The 18,075-nt window shown below is 34.4% G+C and overlaps 1 protein-coding gene across 2 annotated transcripts in view; it reads right to left on the bottom strand.

Annotated features, from left to right (window-relative positions):
* Positions 1-12,888: 12,888 nt before the first annotated feature.
* LOC140149125 (coiled-coil domain-containing protein 186-like) overlaps positions 12,889-18,075 on the bottom strand; it is a 31,740-nt gene continuing 26,553 nt past the window's right edge. For both annotated transcript variants that reach the window (XM_072171306.1, XM_072171307.1), the window contains 2 exons: positions 17,299-17,448; positions 12,889-16,128 (listed from right to left, as the gene is read on the bottom strand). In XM_072171306.1, the coding sequence (XP_072027407.1) occupies positions 16,036-16,128; positions 17,299-17,448 (243 nt within the window). In that variant the 3' untranslated portion in view covers positions 12,889-16,035. The remainder of the gene's footprint in view (positions 16,129-17,298; positions 17,449-18,075) is intronic.

Genomic DNA, 18,075 nt, shown 5'->3' with positions numbered 1-18,075 from the left:
CTTCTAATATTTTGAGTAATAGGATGGGATCTTGTGGGAGACATGCTTATTGATTGGGTTGTTTGCCAATAAAACTTATCCTCGTTTATTTCGTTGAAATCTTCAAGTCGTGATGTATACTGCCTTACGATATTTGCTAATAATTTGTTTGCTAAAAATTGAACCACATTAAAAGGTCATTATTTGCTTGTTCTTGTATGGTACACCTGTATCTTATTCGTGTTTTATAATTAATCCATAAGTGATTGAGAATATTAATAACAGTAGGTCAATGGTAGTAGGTTAATGAAGAGACCAACATTTTCCGTTTTCTAAAAGGCAAATTCCGGTTTGTGGATTGCAATACCAGTGTCCAACAGTTTTCAAAATGCAAAATTACACCATTATTGTTAGCACGACTTTGGAGTGTTTAAGGCAAAGCTTATTAATTAGTCTGACAAAGTCTTCTCCAAGAAGTTATGACATGAACTGGTTTTCCACCAAAACGCTGAATTCCGTTTTCTTTAACGGCGGTAAAACAGAAAACTTTGGTCTCTAGGTTAATCGTAGTTAAAACGTTGGGCCATTTTTTAAAATAAACTAACAAACAGCACGTATTTGCTGTCGATGTTTAAAATTCAAATGTGACCAAGTAAGGGAGTCGAGGTAGTGGTTTTTTGAAACCTGCTTTCTTTCCGTTTGTAACATTTTTATGGCGAAGTCCAATACTAGCCAGGTGAAGATGTGGAAATGATTTTTTTCCTAATCGTCTTGAAAATCAAGTTGAAATTTATTATTTGTATTAACATTCTTTCAACATAAGGATAAATTGCGCACAAGTAGGTCAGGGCAATAAAATGAATCAAAAGGAATATAAATGCAGTCCCAGGTCCCATTATTATTCACAATATTGCGGTGTTCGGAATTAATAAAGCTATCAGCAAACTTCACTGGATCCTATATCAGAAGGCAAGGGATCCAGGTTTATAAATATTTCAGAAGCAATCATATCATATTATCAGTTTACTGTAATTTACTTTACTTAATTTTACGTTTACTTTGTATGCTTAAGGGATCTAAAATGAGCGTTTATTGCGTTTCGATAGTATTTTTTGTGGCACATGAGAGCACCTCAGACCTATCGAATTGTATTCTGAATACGAAGCATGTCTTTCTGATATCAAATAATTTTCATTTTTTGAAAATCACAATAAATTTTGACCTTTCTTATTGAAGATATATTTTTTTTTCCCAAAAAGACCTAATTTTTTTTGTGTTTTGGGGAAAAAAATTCATATCTTCAATACGAAAGGTCAAAATTTTCAATTGATCGTCGGCTTTTCAACCCACCTACATACACTTTAAGTATAAATCATCAGATTTATAAAGTTTACTTCAAGTACTGTTAAATATCAAAAATATCAATTTTTAATGTTTTGCCATAAAATGTGTATTAAATTGCGAATTTCAAAAATTCAAAATTATTTGATATCAGAATGACATTCTTCGTATTCAGAATGCAATTCGATATGTCTGATGTGCTCTAATGTCCCAAAATAAATACTGTCCAAACGTTCATACCCCAGCCCTTAATTTAATTTGAATTTACTTCACTTATTTTTATTTTTGATTATCTTATCAACTACTTGTAATGCTTTCTTACACTTATTTTGAATTTAAATGAATACCACTCTTATCTATGAAATAATAGGATTACAAATATATTGCTGTGGCCTTAAGTAAACAAACGTTACCATGGTGATGATTTTAATCCATTATGGTTTCAAATGATGATGAATCAAGCATGGAAATAGTAGTTGATCTATTATTTCCATGAATCAAGTAATGGCATTACATTAAGGGTAGACGAGGTATTGTTGGTCGAAGCAACCTAAAAATCGATTTTCATTATCTAGATCAATATATTATTGAAAATTAACACCTTGATGTTTTGCAAAAGTTCATTCTACAAATCGTATACTCTGCAAACTTGCTTAATTTATTGTTGTTAATAAGTTATGTACGTTTTACAAAAGTGTTGTTTCAGCCCTCTTCACAACGTAACTCAAGAACCGCAGCACCTATAAAAGTATATTTGTGATATTTTAATTCTTCTACACGCTCGCTATGAATTGAGCAATTTTGCCAAAGCTCACTACCATTCGTAAGATGCTGTGAACTACCAAATCACAGCAGTTTAAAATAATTAATAACCTTAACCTAATTGCTACGTCGAAACAAACATTTGTTGGATTTCTTGGGAACAGTAAATTTGAACCCTCCTGCGAACTTCATTATTTTAAATTTACTAAGAGCGTTTGCAGATTTAAGTCACAAATTTGGAAGAAGAAAGAAGAAGAGGCATTTAGGGAACCAGTTTATTGAACGGTTTTAAGAAAATCGATGCTGCGTCTATATGTAAGATAGATAACGGTAAGGTTGCGGTCCAATATACCATTTTTGTACAAAGGGTTCAACTTCCGATTTTACAATGTACTTTGATCTTACATTCTATAATAAAACTGATATTTCCTTCACGAGACGGGCTAATTTCATAAATAAACAAAATGCAATACATGTCATGAAACAACAGCTAATTAAAAACACGAACCACATCATATTTTCAAATAATTATACCGTAGTCTGTTTTAATTTAACATACATCCACATTCCACGCATCTCTCGTGTCTTCCCAATTACACATTTGCTATATACTCGTATATTAAGTAGAAATTTATCTATTACAACATGATAAATTACTAGTCATTCATTGGTAATGTTACATACAATAATTTATACACAATACGTAATACGTGAAGAAGTACGAGGGGGTATCAAAAAGTTTTAGAAATCGCCCAGAACTGAAAGAGCTATATCAATGAAATGTTGTCAGTGCAATCACTGGTCCTTATGTACACTATGGTGAAAAAATGGTATCATAAGTATGTTTACTTTTTTTACAGGAGCTAGATGTTACTACCTGCCTATGTAACCGCATAACCAGCAAAATGGAGAAAATTGAGGCATGCAGAGCATGATTAAGTTCCATTTTAAGGGTTACAGTGCCCAGAAAATCTGTGATGAAATAAAATACCTTTTCCAAAAGCGACAGTGACATATATCACAATCACCACCGAAGATAACTTTCATTTCATCATCAATTTTCTAGGCACTGCAACCCTTCAAAAGCAGGATCTTAATAATGCTGCTTGCCTCAATTTTCTCAATCTTGCAGTTTATGCGCAGTAAACTGGGGCAGCAGGTTATTGGCATCTAGTGCCACCTGTAAAAAAAGTAAACATACCTATGAGACCATTTTTGGACCATAATGCACATAAGGACCAGTGATTGCACTGACAAAATTTCATTGATATAGCTCTTTCACTTCTGGGCGATTTCTAAAACTTTTTGATACCCCCTCGTATATAAGCTTTATCAAAAGGATTGTTCTCCGAATATTTTCGATTTTAGTAAATTGTTTTAACCATGTCCCTGTATTCTGATGGCAATTTTGTTTAAATATTTAAATTGCTAAAAATGCCAGATTTAATAAGAATTTTACCTTATGAGAATTGCACATTTTGTGAAGAAAGTTGGGCAATTTCTAATCATGCTAAAGGTCTAGTATAGGTTTTCTCAGTTAATTTAACACATTTTTCGTTATATTTAATATCTCGTTAAGTTTGAATTCGTCCATAAAATTTTGAAGTGTCTATTTGTAACCTTAAATTTCGTCTTTGATCAAATATATTCATATTTTGATCAAACATATTCATACAATGTTCATTTAATTTCGTCCAAATGTATTTAAATTTCGTCCAATGTAGGGGTTATCAACTTAATGTGTAAATATATTTCGTCTTTGATCAAATCTTTTCACATTCAGGTCATCTAATTTCGTCTTTAACATAAAGCATGTAGAAGTAGGCCTGCATATTTTCTTTTTCTTTCTGTCTTTCATTCTTTCTGTTTATCTTTCCATTTTTATATATTTCATATTTCTTTATTTTCTTTTCTTTTGTTTGTTTGTTTTGTTTTTGTTGTTGTTGTTGTTTTTTTGGTTTTTTTCTTTCTAATTTTTATATCATTATATATTTCAAACGTGGTTGTTGGCCCTCTTTGTCTCGCTCCCATATTATTGTGATAACTGTTATTTGGTCAGAATAAATTTAGACACGTCTGTTCGGATTTATATCAGCAAGGTGAGAACTAGTGTTATTTCAATGCATTAGAATAGGAATTGAATTGAATTTGATTCAGGCCATTTTTCATTTCAATTCAGTGAAGTGATTAGAAATGTTTTGGTTTTTTTTCATTTGAATTCAATTAAATTCATTTCAATTCAATGTTTTTATTCTTTCATTTCACTTCAATGCATTGAATCGAAATGTATTTTTTGTTCATTTCAATTCAATTCATTGAATCGAAAATGCACACAACATGTATTTTGATTCTACCATTTCACCTGTATTGTCAGCTTATCAGTTACAATGAACTTTCTCCCTGAACTGCTTTTAGCCTAATGCCCGGTAAAATATATCAGTGTTGGTAATAAGAATTGAATTTGAATTTGAATTGAAATTGGTTAGCACTTATTTTCAATGCATTGAATTGGAATTGAATAAAACTGATTTAAAGTAGAGAAGAATTGAATTGAAATTGCATCAAAATGATTTTATATAATAAGAAAGTGAATCTGAATTGAATTGAAATTCATTTTCTGAATCGAAATAACACTATACCAGTGGTTGAAATCTAAGATGTAATTAATGAAGAAGGCCTACAATGCATTATGGACGACGAATTGCTTTGATCAAAGCATGAAAATTAATGAACAAAGACGAATTATATTTGTGCAAGTACTGTCCATACAGCAGGTGAGGCGATTTCAATACGCTCTAGGACGAAATCAAATGAACATTGTATGAATCTTTTTGATCAAAATATGAATTCATTTAACCAAAGACGAAATTTAAGTTTACAAATAGACATTTCCAAATTTTAAGGACGAATTCAAACGTAACGGGATATTAAATATAACGAAAAATGTGTTAAATTAACTGAGAAAACCTATATTACAATGTGATTTCACAAGGAAATCAAAAGTAAGTTCGTTTGTCATTTTAAACATGTTTACAACCCAAGTATTTCAGTATATTGTTTGAACAAATGAAGACAAAATTATGACCACAGAGTACATAAATTAACATTTTGTTTGGCACAGTGGAAGCACTTGTGTAATAAACCTTGCATGTAGTGAACGAATTATATTGCACTGCATGTGCAATTTGCGGTATCACATTCCTTCATTCAAAGAACATTATCTCCAAACTGGTATAATTTGCATTCCAATATTTTCTTGAAAATATGTCAAGAACAATCACTTTGATACAGCCTGTATGTGTATGAAGACTCGGACATAGACTTGATAACAACTTCATAAGAGTGTACCTGTTAAAAAATGGGTATAGCAAAATATTTTGTAGTGTTAATAATAAAGGAATACAGTTTTGCAACAAGTTCCATAATCCAGAAGGCCCTGTTATCACACAATATTCGGTGCTCATATCCAATGAAACTTTATTATTGTTTCATAAACTGGATCTTATTTGGGTCCATTATTTTTGTTGCTTTTAGGGGGCTCTTACACACATATTGACAAAAGCAGTGTGAAGACATTAAAATATTGCACTGAACTCAACAGATCCTGTATGCTTACTGGGAGAAGTGTCTAAATTAAGTTTGAAAAAAAAAACCACTCTTTTTTTTCGCTTGTTTTCATTAGAAGCACAAAGGTATTTAGCTGAATACAACCTCAAAGGTGGGCAGTACGATTTTGTTACGGTGGAATTGGGTGGTTTGATTTTGTTAATATGGTTTTCTACCTTACGTAATTGACTTTCACCATACAATGATTCCACGTTTTGAGTTCAATTGCTCTGACGGTTTGGATATTAAAAGCAATATTAGAATCACAGTGGTCCATAGGACAGTACAGGTGGTATACCAGGAATGAGGCTTCCTATCAGTAACACTTTTTTTCATTAATAACATCGGCCAGTCTAAAATTTTACAGGGGACTGAGCTTTCTTCATTGAATCTCAATTTAATTGGTTCATTCTTGTACGGACAACTCATTTTAATTGTCATTTCTGCAATAGGGTTACTATTTTTTGTTGGGGAAATCAGTTAACTAGATAACTAGAAATATCGGAGCAATCGCCTTGTCAAACTATAACCTTTCATAGATTGTAAAGATTCAAATTGATCTAAGCAGTTGTGTGGGAAAAGTTGAAGAGCACTGGTCATACACCACTGCCTAAAATAGGGAGCAGAATTAACCTAATTATTATCAGCATCTTCCTTAGGAACTAGCACAAATAGCTAAAGAACTTCAGCACCACAGAAAAGTATTAATTTTATTGTGTTTACAGCCTGGTTTACTGATAAAAAAAATAAAGATGCTGGGCTGAGCTACAGCATCAACAACATTCAATTACCTGGTGCAGGTAATATTGTGATAATATTCCGCAGTGCAATCATATTCATTTGTGTGGCAACCTGTACTTTGAAGGAAGGAAGGAAGGAACACAGAAGGAATGGAGGCCAGTAATGGGCGGAAGGCAAATACTTCCTGACCAGCTCCAGACTGACCTTCGTCTTTGCCGCTATGTTAGATCTCACAACCTTGCAGTTCAAATTCCAAGTCCTAACCTTGTTAATCATGAATGGTCCTTCATTCCATCTACAGCACGCACATGGAATGTACTCCCACCTCACACCCAGGAGGTTAACAGCTATCTAAGGCACCAACCCATCAGCATTACTGTAATGATAAAAGCTGTTCATGCCTAATGTTTTGACAAAAAAATGAATTAAAAAAAAGCCATAACATCAACAACACAGAATTTCACCTTGGAATTGGAGCTGAAATGGACTTCCATTTCAACTGATTTTTGGTTGTATCAAGTGTACAGAGTTTATCTAGCCTTTTTTGAGTAACGTCAGTGTGATTAAGCTACCCTATTGATGATATAAAAGTGCCCCCAAACAAAAACATTGTTAGAAGAATAACACAACACAAGAAATAAGTCCCCCTCTCAACATTTCGTCATAACATTGTAAGGTTTTGTTTTGTACCAATAAAACTAACTGAAATAATTATATGACTGTTTACTAAGTGTTGTGTGAAAATGAAAGATGTCCATGACTTCAGGGCTGAATGAGTCCAAATTGAAGACAAAAACTGCCCTTTTCAAAAGTCACAAAGTAGGCCTATGCTTGTCACAAAAGTTGATTCATGTCTTGTTACTAATGGAAAAACCCATGTGGTTGAGTGCAATTTAAAATGCTCACCAAGTGTACATTTACTCTTAAATGCTTAATGTGTCAGCCATGCAAATCCCCTTCTTAGTGCAGAGTTCAGCACAGTGAGTTGTAAGATGGCCAGTTCCATTCCTTGTCCCAATACGCCTATAGGCCTACTTTGTGACTTTTGGAAAGGGCAGTTTTTGTCTTTAATTTGGGCTCATTCAGCCGTGGACATCTTTCAATTTCACACAACACTTAGTAAACAGTCATATAATTATTTCATAGTTAGTTTTATTGGTACAAAGTTTTATTTTATAATGTTATGTCAAAATTTTGAGAGGGGGACTTATTTAAATTAAGCTCATTATTAACTTGAAACTGTATCTAAACAATTACCTTTTACCCTGACATTTCTTTAGTTTTATATTTCTGATTTTACAATATGTGGATCATGGGTTCGTCTTCCGCAAGTCAATTCGACCGAAATTCCTCCCCACATTACAATATGTGTATTGCAATAACAAAGCATATGGATCAATCCCCAAGCTGTATCTATTGTTATGTAATGCGCCTATTACCTTGATGGAAGGAATTTTGGTACAAACTGACTTCTATATGACCCAAAATACAATCCTGTGCTTCACAGTTGCTATGGTTATACTACAACTCTCTTTACTTGAATACAGCAGTAATCCAAAGTAACATTAACCCTATACAGCATAAACTAAGAAATAAATATGTATACTTGATTAATTGAAATTTACTGCAGATAAGAACCATTATTAGAACCATAAATGCTGATCTTGTTAGGATCTTCATTGTTTAATCAATTTGCCCTCAACATTATTGTTGACTACTAAACCTTGCTAGTATAATACTATAATACATCTACTTACAATACTATAGTCAAGATATGTGATGCGATCAAGCCAAATCAGTCGGAACTCGGAAATATTGATTTTGAGATATAGCCAAACAAAGAAAGTTTTTCCTTTTGTTTCCTCTTGTTTTGGAAACTCTTAAATTGCTCATATCTTTGGAACCGGTTATTCAATTTCAATGGGGTTTTCTGCAAAATCCAGCTTTGTAAATGCTTTTTACTATCCTTTAGGAAACTGAAAATTTATTATGGCCGAGTTCCGACTGATTTTGCTATATCGCATCACATATTAGCTTGTTAGCGTTTGGACTGACTTTGAAACTTAATAACAAAAAGCTACAGTGGATATATGGATATGTCAAAAATCACATGCTGCATCACCAGAGGTTTGAAAAGTAAGCTTCCAAACCCACTTGACCCATTATAATATGGCACAATTATGTCCTGTAATCCGTTACCTGGTTTTAATAACACTTTCAATGAGTAACAATTTTGCTTGCCATTTCATGATACACTATCATTTTCCTTTTTCCAAGTGACAAAATAAATATACTTTATATGAGAAATAAAAAACATGTTCTTCCTTTGAACACAAAATAAGAAAACATAAAAAGGCCACACACACTAAACCATTTCATAAAATTATCTGGAAATAAAATACACACATATTTTTAAAACATCAGGCAAATAATTGATGTCTTGTATAATAGAAGTCAAAAATAACAATAATAGTTCACATCTGATGATTCTGTCAATTCAAGTTATCAAACTCCAGCACAGCCCATGATTGGTTAGTATCGGGTAGTGATGCACTTTTTAGTTGCACGATACTACCTAATAACAGGCAGTTGGAATTTGACAGAAGGGATCATCAGACACAAACTAGTTTCTATATTTCCAGCTTTTTATTATATTTGGATCCACTGATCTTACTTGAACACTTTTTTGAACTAATGTATGCAAGATATATAAGCCTATTTCTGTCTAGCTGTCTCAAATCATACTTGATTCTCTCACCCTCAATTTATGCTTGACAGCTTGTGCAAAAAACAAGACTATGCTTGTCATAATTGTTTCACATTCCTATGCAACAAATGAAGGCTGTGTGCATCTGTGATTAAAATATGTCACATGTAATCAAGTTCATTTTCATGACATACAATGTTGTTGGTTCTAGTGTAATTACTCAAGCTTTACAAATTGACAACAGATTCAGCCGACAGGTCTTGGATTAATTGGATTTTGTAAATCGATCATTTGAGTAGTAAATTAATTTGTAAATCAATAGACTCATCTGGTAGGCAGTGATTAGTCTATGTATTTCAGGTGACAAGTAACATACCAGCTTGATGCTTTAATCAATATTAGGTACGTACAAACAACCTGTACTGAACTTGAACAAAAGCTAAACAATTGAGTTCAAGCTTTAGAGCGTAACTGGTAGCATTTTAATTCTTTCCTTGTCCGGATACGGACTGGTGATCGTCAATTGCATAAAGGCAGCAGGGTCTCAGCCCCTTATACACACCGATCACCAACAGGTCAACCATTTTGTCATCATGACCGTTGATCAATCAATCAGCGTGATTGTTTATCTTATCTGCGTTCACCCTTATATACACGGTGACAACTCTCTAGTCCGAAGGTTCCCTAGTCCGAAGGCTCCTAACACATAATTTACCATTCGCTAGGCCGAATTCTGAAAATGGTTCGCTAGTCTGAATATCGGGTTCTCTCAAATATAGAATAAGGTTCACTTACCCTAACCCTGAACCTAACCATAACCCTAAACCCTAAGCTTTATTCTCTATTAGGACTAGAGAACCTTTGGACTAGCGACTCTTCGGACTAGAGAGAAGTCACAATATGCACTTGACGCACAGCACATACCACACAATGCACAAAAGATTTTAAATTTTACTTTAATTGAAGTATTATTCATGGCAATCATAGATTTCTTTACTTTCTATATATCCGTCATGCATTCATATTTTCATAAACATGATTAAAAGTTTAACCGATTATGATCCACATTTCTCTTTGTATTCACAAATACAACTAGTAAATATGTTAGTGAGCATATTTGTTCTCCAATTCTTTACAAGCCATCCTATAGTGAAATTCACAAACCTTGTTTTCTACACAGTATTTATATAATAAATAGAATTCCCAAAATTTGATTCTATTGAAAAAACAAATAACTATATGTAACTTGTGTCTGCCTCTATACAATACATGCTGTGATCAAGAAATACAAACAAAGGACAAATTAAAAGAAATTATTTCAACACAAATATTGTTACTGTCATTTTACATGGCAAATTTCACCAAGATCGTCTCCATAATCCAATAATAATAACAAAAATAGCACCATTCCATGGTGTGGAAATCTAATTTACTTCTCCTGTCACCATCAAAAACATATTCATTGGCTCCTTTTCCATAACAAGGCGGTTCTCGAACCACGAGTCTCGCCTGCTTTTGTGACCGCCTGCTTTTGCGATAACTGTTGGTAGAGAGGTAAATGAATTTGGCGGTTATCGGCTGGGCACGATTATCTGGCCGATGGTAACTGTACCCACCAAGTTTCATGCCCATGCAACAGTTTTTACTAATATGACCTCAGATGACCCCTGGTGGCCCTGAAATGACCTTCTAAAATTTTGGCTCTAAATGTTGACTGTACCCCTCGTGCTAAGTTTCATGCCCATACGACAGTTTTTACTAATTTGACCTCAGATGACCCCTGGTGGCCTCGAAATGACCTTCCAAAAATTTGGCTTTAAATGTTGACTGTACCCATCAAGTTTCATGCCCATACTGAAGTTTTTACTAATTTGTCCTCAGATGACCCCTGGTGACTCGAAATTACCTTCCAAATATTTGGCTTTATTTGTTGACTGTACCCACCAAGTTCCATGTCCATCCAACAGTTTTTACTAATTTGACCTCAGATGACCCCAACATGACCTTCCAAAAATTTGGCTTGAAATGTTGACTGTACCCACCAAGTTTCATGTCCATCGACAGTTTTACTAATTTGACCTCAGATGACCCCTGGTGACCCCAAAATGACCTTCCAAAAATTTGGCTTTAAATGTTGACTGTACCCACTAAGTTTCATGTCCATACGACAGTTTTTACTAATTTGACCTCAGATGACCCCTGGTGACCCCAAAATGACCTTCCAAATATTTGGCTTTAAATGATGACTGTACCCACCAAGTTTCATGCCCATACGAGTTTTTAATAACTTGACCTCAGATGACCCCTGGGTGACCTCGGATGACCCGTAATGACCTTCCAAAATTTGGCAAAACCAAAGAACTATTTCATCAAAGTAATAAATCAAAACAGAAAGATGCTTCCTTTACGAGTTATCACTCATTGAAAGTGCTACTTTGCTATACTTTACATGGAAAGCGGCTATCTTAAAGTCGTCATATTTCCTTAATTACATGACCGATCAAGCTGTTATTGGGATATGTGATGCACAGTTGAAAATTAATTGTTAAAAGATTTGGTGACCTCAGTTGACCTTTGACCTTGTATGTGACCTTTGACCTCACGAAATTGGAAAAAGTATGTTGCGCTGAAAAATCAAATTTGGCAATACCAAAGAACTATTTCATCAAATAAATCAAAACAGAAAGATGCTTCCTTTACGAGTTATCACTCATTGAAAGTGCTACTTTGCTATACTTTACAAAGAAAGCGACTATGTTAAAGTCGTCATATTTCCTTAATTACATGACCGATCAAGCTGTTATTGGGATATGTGATGCACAGTTAAAAATTAATTATTAAAAGATTTGGTGACCTCAGTTGACCTTTGACCTTGTATGTGACCTTTGCCCTCATGAAAATCTAATCAGGTCGAGTACTTCTGGCCACGCAACTCCCCACCAAGTTACGTCACTGTACCCCATACGGATCTCCAGATAATCTGTTCACAAGATATTTTGCTTATTACGCATATATTATGCAAATTAGGTACTTAATTACCATATTTTACGCTCAAAATCTAATCAGGTCGAGAACCTCTGGCCCCGCTTACTCCTCACCAAGTTACGTCACTGTACCCCATACGGATCTCCAGATAAGCTGTTCACAAGGGTTTTTTGCTTGATACGCATCAAATACGCATAAATTATGCAAATTAGGTACTTAATTAGCATATTTTGCGCTGAAAATCTAATCAGGTCGAGAACATCTGGCCACGCTTACTCCCCACCAAGTTAAGTCACTGTACCCCATACGGATCTCCAGATAAGCTGTTCACAAGGGTTTTTTTGCTTGATATGCATCAAATACGCATAAATTATGCAAATTAGGTACTTAATTAGCATATTTTGCGCTGAAAATCTAATCAGGTCGAGAACATCTGGCCACGCTTACTCCCCACCAAGTTACGTCACTGTACCCCATACGGATCTCCAGATAATCTGTTCACAAGGTATTTTGCTTATTACGCATAAATTATGCAAATTAGGTACTTAATTACCATATTTTGCGCTCAAAATCTAATCAGGTCGACACCCTCTGGTCATGCTACCCCCTATAAAGTTTCATCATCATAGCACTTACGGTTCTCAAGATAACGCGTTCACAAGCTTTTTCCGAACACACACACGCACACCCCCACCCCCCCCACACACGGACACACACACACCATAGTGATTACTAAGTCTCTCCCTGAACATTCAGGCGAGACAAAAACAAAAGCCCTGCTTTAGATATACTACAGTTTGTTTTGCATTTTAATGTTTGTCCGTGGTGACTGCTTGGCAGACCTTATCCGTTTGTGAATGGTACTAACAGAAAAGAGGTCAAATCTCAAAATTCATAATATGTTGAAAAGTCTGTCAGTTTTCTAGGCTATGCACGTCTCCAATTATGTGGACATTTCTGCATTATCACATCCAACTTCTTAAGCACCAGTATTTTTTTTTTATAGTTTGAGAGATGGTGATTTAATAATTGATTATTTTAACCTACATGACCTCAAAACAATATTTTTAAATTGTGACCAAACATTTATGGTATGTTTAAAAGATGTACCTCAAATTGTCAAAATTTAAACCTTCTGGCAACCGACTGGCAAAGGTCAAAGTTGTGACTGTGTTGAGATCATAGTTAAAATAATGAATTATGCAGTCTACCAACACAGATGTACTTTAATTCTACATGTAGATGGTGATTTGTTGATGTTGCCAATGCCAATATCATACTAAACAGTCCCATGTTTTTCATGACACTTTTTGCATCTGCATCCATTGCCTGATCGGAAAAGTGATTACCCATCGATCAAAAGTCACCAGCATGTCCAAGCATCAAATCTCTACCTATTGATCTTAAGGCAACTTTCTAGCGACAGACACTACATGTAGTCGCATCTAAATCCCTCTAAATGATGTCAGCATTGTAAAATCATTAGCGATCTTTGTCACTCACCGTGATTGCTAGTATGAAATAGGCATTACAGCTTGCACCTTGAAATCTGGTTAGTTAAAACACAGTGATTTCAACAGAATAATTAAGTGCACACCATATACGCCAAATCGGCATTAAAATTTGCAACACATTTTGGGACAATTTTTGCAGTTTGGGGACACATTGCACTCTGACCTATCGGAAAAATTTTCTGTGCATACAAAATATTGTTTCAAATGTTTTACCACAATAAAAAAAACACATGGTTATTTGATAAATTAATTATTTTAAATATTTTGGATAACATTATTACAATGATAATAAATGAATGAATAATAATTAAAGCAATTTCCCTGATAGGTCAGATTTCAATGTGTCTCATAACTGCCAAAACCTTCCCACAATGCTTTAGGAGCTTGTAATGCTGATGTCATAATTGGCAAGCACAATCTCTGAATTAACTAAAGAAATTACACCCAAAGAGTACAGACTCCACCATGTTTGGGTGTCACTCATTGAGGGCAAATAGTGTACCTCTGATTATTTTATGGGTTCTCTTTGGGTCTAATCTCTTTGGAATTAACTAACTCTTGACATCAATTCTGAATAAGCTAGTGTACATGATGCACATATATAGTTTTGTGCTAACATAAAATATAGTAAAAATATAATAACATAAATAATATACGCTGTATCAGTATAATACTCTGGACACAATTACTACCGCTCATATCCTGGTTAAAATCTTACATTTCTGAATTACAATAATTTCATAGAATTATTTTTTGTCCAATTCCAATTATTAGAATAATCTGGACATTTAATTGCACTAGAACATTGAAATCATCAATCTATATATACAAATATTTTTTCCAATTATAGAAATGATTTTCTTGATATTATTATTTGTAGCACTCTTCTAGTACACAAAGATCAAGTTAGCATACATACTGACCACAGTTTAACAGGTTATATTCTCTACCAGTCTTTTCACCAAACTTAATTAATATTCTGACAAATAAAATCATACAAAAATTCTGAACATCTTTTTGTTTGATTATAGTTGGAAAACAAACTTTTTGGCCTGTGAAGAAACCCTGACACATTGATATCCTTTCTGTTTTTGAATCAGAATTTAAATTGTGGAATACATAATGTAATTTTCAATTTTCACAAGAACAGTTACAAAATTTGTGAAATGCACAGAACTAAGGAAAATGAGTGACTACGGTGGTAACATTTTAAGTCTGTGCTCTGGTGAAATCAGTCAGAATTGAATTTCAAGTATTGAAATTTTTCAATGAAGTGACATTTTGTAATTGTAAGATTCTTCTAAACAAATGACAACTTTCATAGATCTACATCTTAATCTTCAACTAATGTCGAAAGAGCAAACAACAAAATGTTCCTGTAGCACTATTTTTGGAATGTAGCCATGATTGATGCCAACATATACAAACATAATATACCAGTTGTGCAGGATGGGGAAATCTTAACCTAAATATTATACTTAAACTTGTGCTACAGGAACAATTAAGTGGATTTACATGACATGCAATCATATACATACTTCAAAGTCAGATGCTACAAGATACAAATGCAATGTTTTCTGATAGTATAAATAATCATGATCCAATCTATGATCACCAAGTATGTGGCCCTCTAATTGCATGAATTTATAGACTCAATGGCAGTTCTGTGCTACGTAAATGACAACTTATCATTGCCCTCAATCCTAGAATACTAAATCAACCATTAAAATGAACATTTCACTGCTGAACTATGAATACATTCATTCCACGACCAGTCTATGCAAGAAGTATACTTTCAAAAATAAATTTTAAAAGAACTAACTTTAAACCACTTTGTGCACTATTTAACTGAAAACTATGTATAAATAAGCATAGCCAGTGGAACACCTAAATTATTTTTAAAGTAATTATCATAAAAATAAATCTTTGTTAAAAATAATCTTGCTTTAGAGTGACCTACTTACAGTTGGTCCTCTTGTCCACTGACAAGGTTGTCACAAACATTTCTGATCAAAATAAATAAATGAATTGCATATTCATCATGTGAATACTTGGGTGAAATCAATCTTATCCATCCGTCCATCAATCTAGTTGACTATTTAAGTGTGAAGAAATGTTTCCTTTTGTTGAATGAGAGAAAATTTGATAAGCAAACTTTGATATGACCAAATGAGAATCATTGCATCAAATGTCCAAGTTTGACAGATACAACATATTTCTTGTTCATATTCCTGGGGCTGAGTCCACTAGTAAGCACCTACAGATCGGTTTCCCACACAATAATGGACAATCTTGGCAATGAACACACACTTTGGTCATTATATACAACAGCTACTTCTGGTCATTGATATTAAGATTCAGCCCTTGGTGATTGGTCCAATTGATTTTGATGGCTGCTTCTCATTTTCTCTTTGGTCTCTGTTCTTTGTGCTGCACCGCACTCAGCTTGTGTGTCAAATGAGCAATCTCTGAACCAAGAGTCTCTATGTTTTCCTGGCATATGCAATGAAAAAAAAAATGCAATCAGTTTATATTAGAATCATACAATGATCATGGCAGTATAATATTTAGAATTATGTACGTCCGGGAAAGTATTATTGTGTGCTAGGGCCAATGGACATTTAAGGCCTATTATGATGAAATAATGAATATTGATGAAATCATGGAGCAGTAAGACCTATACTAGGTAAGGTAAAGTCATGCCAGAGCAATGCTCACAGGTCAAAGTGCCCATCATTTTTTTTCATGGCATTTGGGGCCAGACTACCCTGAATTGACTCCTGGTCTGTTTTACCTTCCCAACATTATGTACCCATTTGATACACCTGGTAGGAGAGACAACAGACATTAAGAGCCTTGTCTAAAGGCACAACACAATAGCACCCGGCATTGGGGGTTTGAACCAGCAATCCTCCCATTATGAGTCTGAGTCTGTCCTGCTAGGCCACTATGCCCTCTTAACTTGTACAGAATATCTCTGCCTTTAAGATGAGTTGCTATATACTAATACAACTCTATGTACATTAAATGATGGATTAGATCACTTTGAAATGCCTCATCAAGTGGAATGATACTGAACCAAACTTCATACCTTGCTTTTTTTGTTCAGGAGTTATAAGGGACGATAGCCAAAAATGGTTCACTGAGCTCAGCCAAGCTTCGCTGCCTTTGGTAGCACATTCTAGCAAAGGGGTACGCGGCTGTTAGCAAAGTCCGAACCCATAAAAACCTGTAGGAAACTGGCAGGCTTCCCTGCATTTACACACACCTCTCCAATACTACAGTTGATCAAAAATCAATCAAAACTATTTTACGACCATGCTTGAATTGACAACCCACCTTATTGACTTTCTATTGACCATAGACAATGACCCCAGACATAATGTTTAATGACCACTTGAGCATTTGATGCGTGGGTCGTTATGTACTTTCTGAACAAAAAGGAAATTGATTATGGTTGTGTCATCAACCTGTATTTATAATCCTGTTATTTTGCTGAAGGCTCTGATACAAATAAGCAAACTGGCATACTGATCGCTTATTAGTATCAAAGGCCCTAGAGAAGCTGAACCGTCAGTGAAGGCAGCAAAGCTTGGTGAGCTCAGCAAACCATTTTGGCTGTACTCCCTAGAAAGGTCAACAATTAAACTACAATCTTCTCACCTTTAGTGTAATGTTCTTCAATAAAGTGTCTTCCAAAACAGCCTGCAACTTCCGGTTGATCTCCAGTGAAAGGTCAAGGGTCATGGTTTTATCTGTTGCCTTGGAGCTGTACAATGATGACATGATTCCTGTTTGCTTCGACATCTGTGCCTAAAGAGGTCAAAGGTCAAAATGGAATAGGATGGGAATAGTGATCACAAACAGAAAAATAAACAAAAATATTAAAAAGAAAAATTACCACAGCAACCAAAATGAAATGAATAACAGTAATCAAGAACAAGGATTACAAAGCAGAAGATGACACAGGGTTAAAGATGGGGAAACAATAAGCAAAATGGTTAAATATGCTACACATGCACACTGTTTCACACACACATCACATGATTGGCTATATTACTATGTAGGTCTATATTATTACTCATGATTCTTTTTCCCAGAGTGCATGTAGCCCTTATAAGTATGTTATCAAGTGCTAATTCCTTATTGGATGCGGTACCATGTACATTCTGTGTCACGTTAGTCCCATCAGTAGGCAATTTGATGAGACACTGGGAAAAAGTATCACAGGTTTTATGTTCAAATATTTCAAAAATCGGTAGATATAGAATACTCTGTGAAATAATGTTGCAATCTGAATATCAAATACAGTATGTGGATCACATCTGACACTAAACACAATTATATGGATCCAGTACTTAAATAGTAAAACTATGAAAACTGAACAAATATATAGGTAAGATACATGTCTTGAGTCAGAAATCAACAATGTTTTCTTAA

This window comes from Amphiura filiformis, chromosome 3 (assembly GCF_039555335.1).
Source record: "Amphiura filiformis chromosome 3, Afil_fr2py, whole genome shotgun sequence".
Classification (NCBI taxonomy): Eukaryota; Metazoa; Echinodermata; class Ophiuroidea; order Amphilepidida; family Amphiuridae; genus Amphiura; species Amphiura filiformis.
Note: the sequence above shows the minus strand (reverse complement) of the source record. Positions and strands in the feature narration are given on the sequence as shown.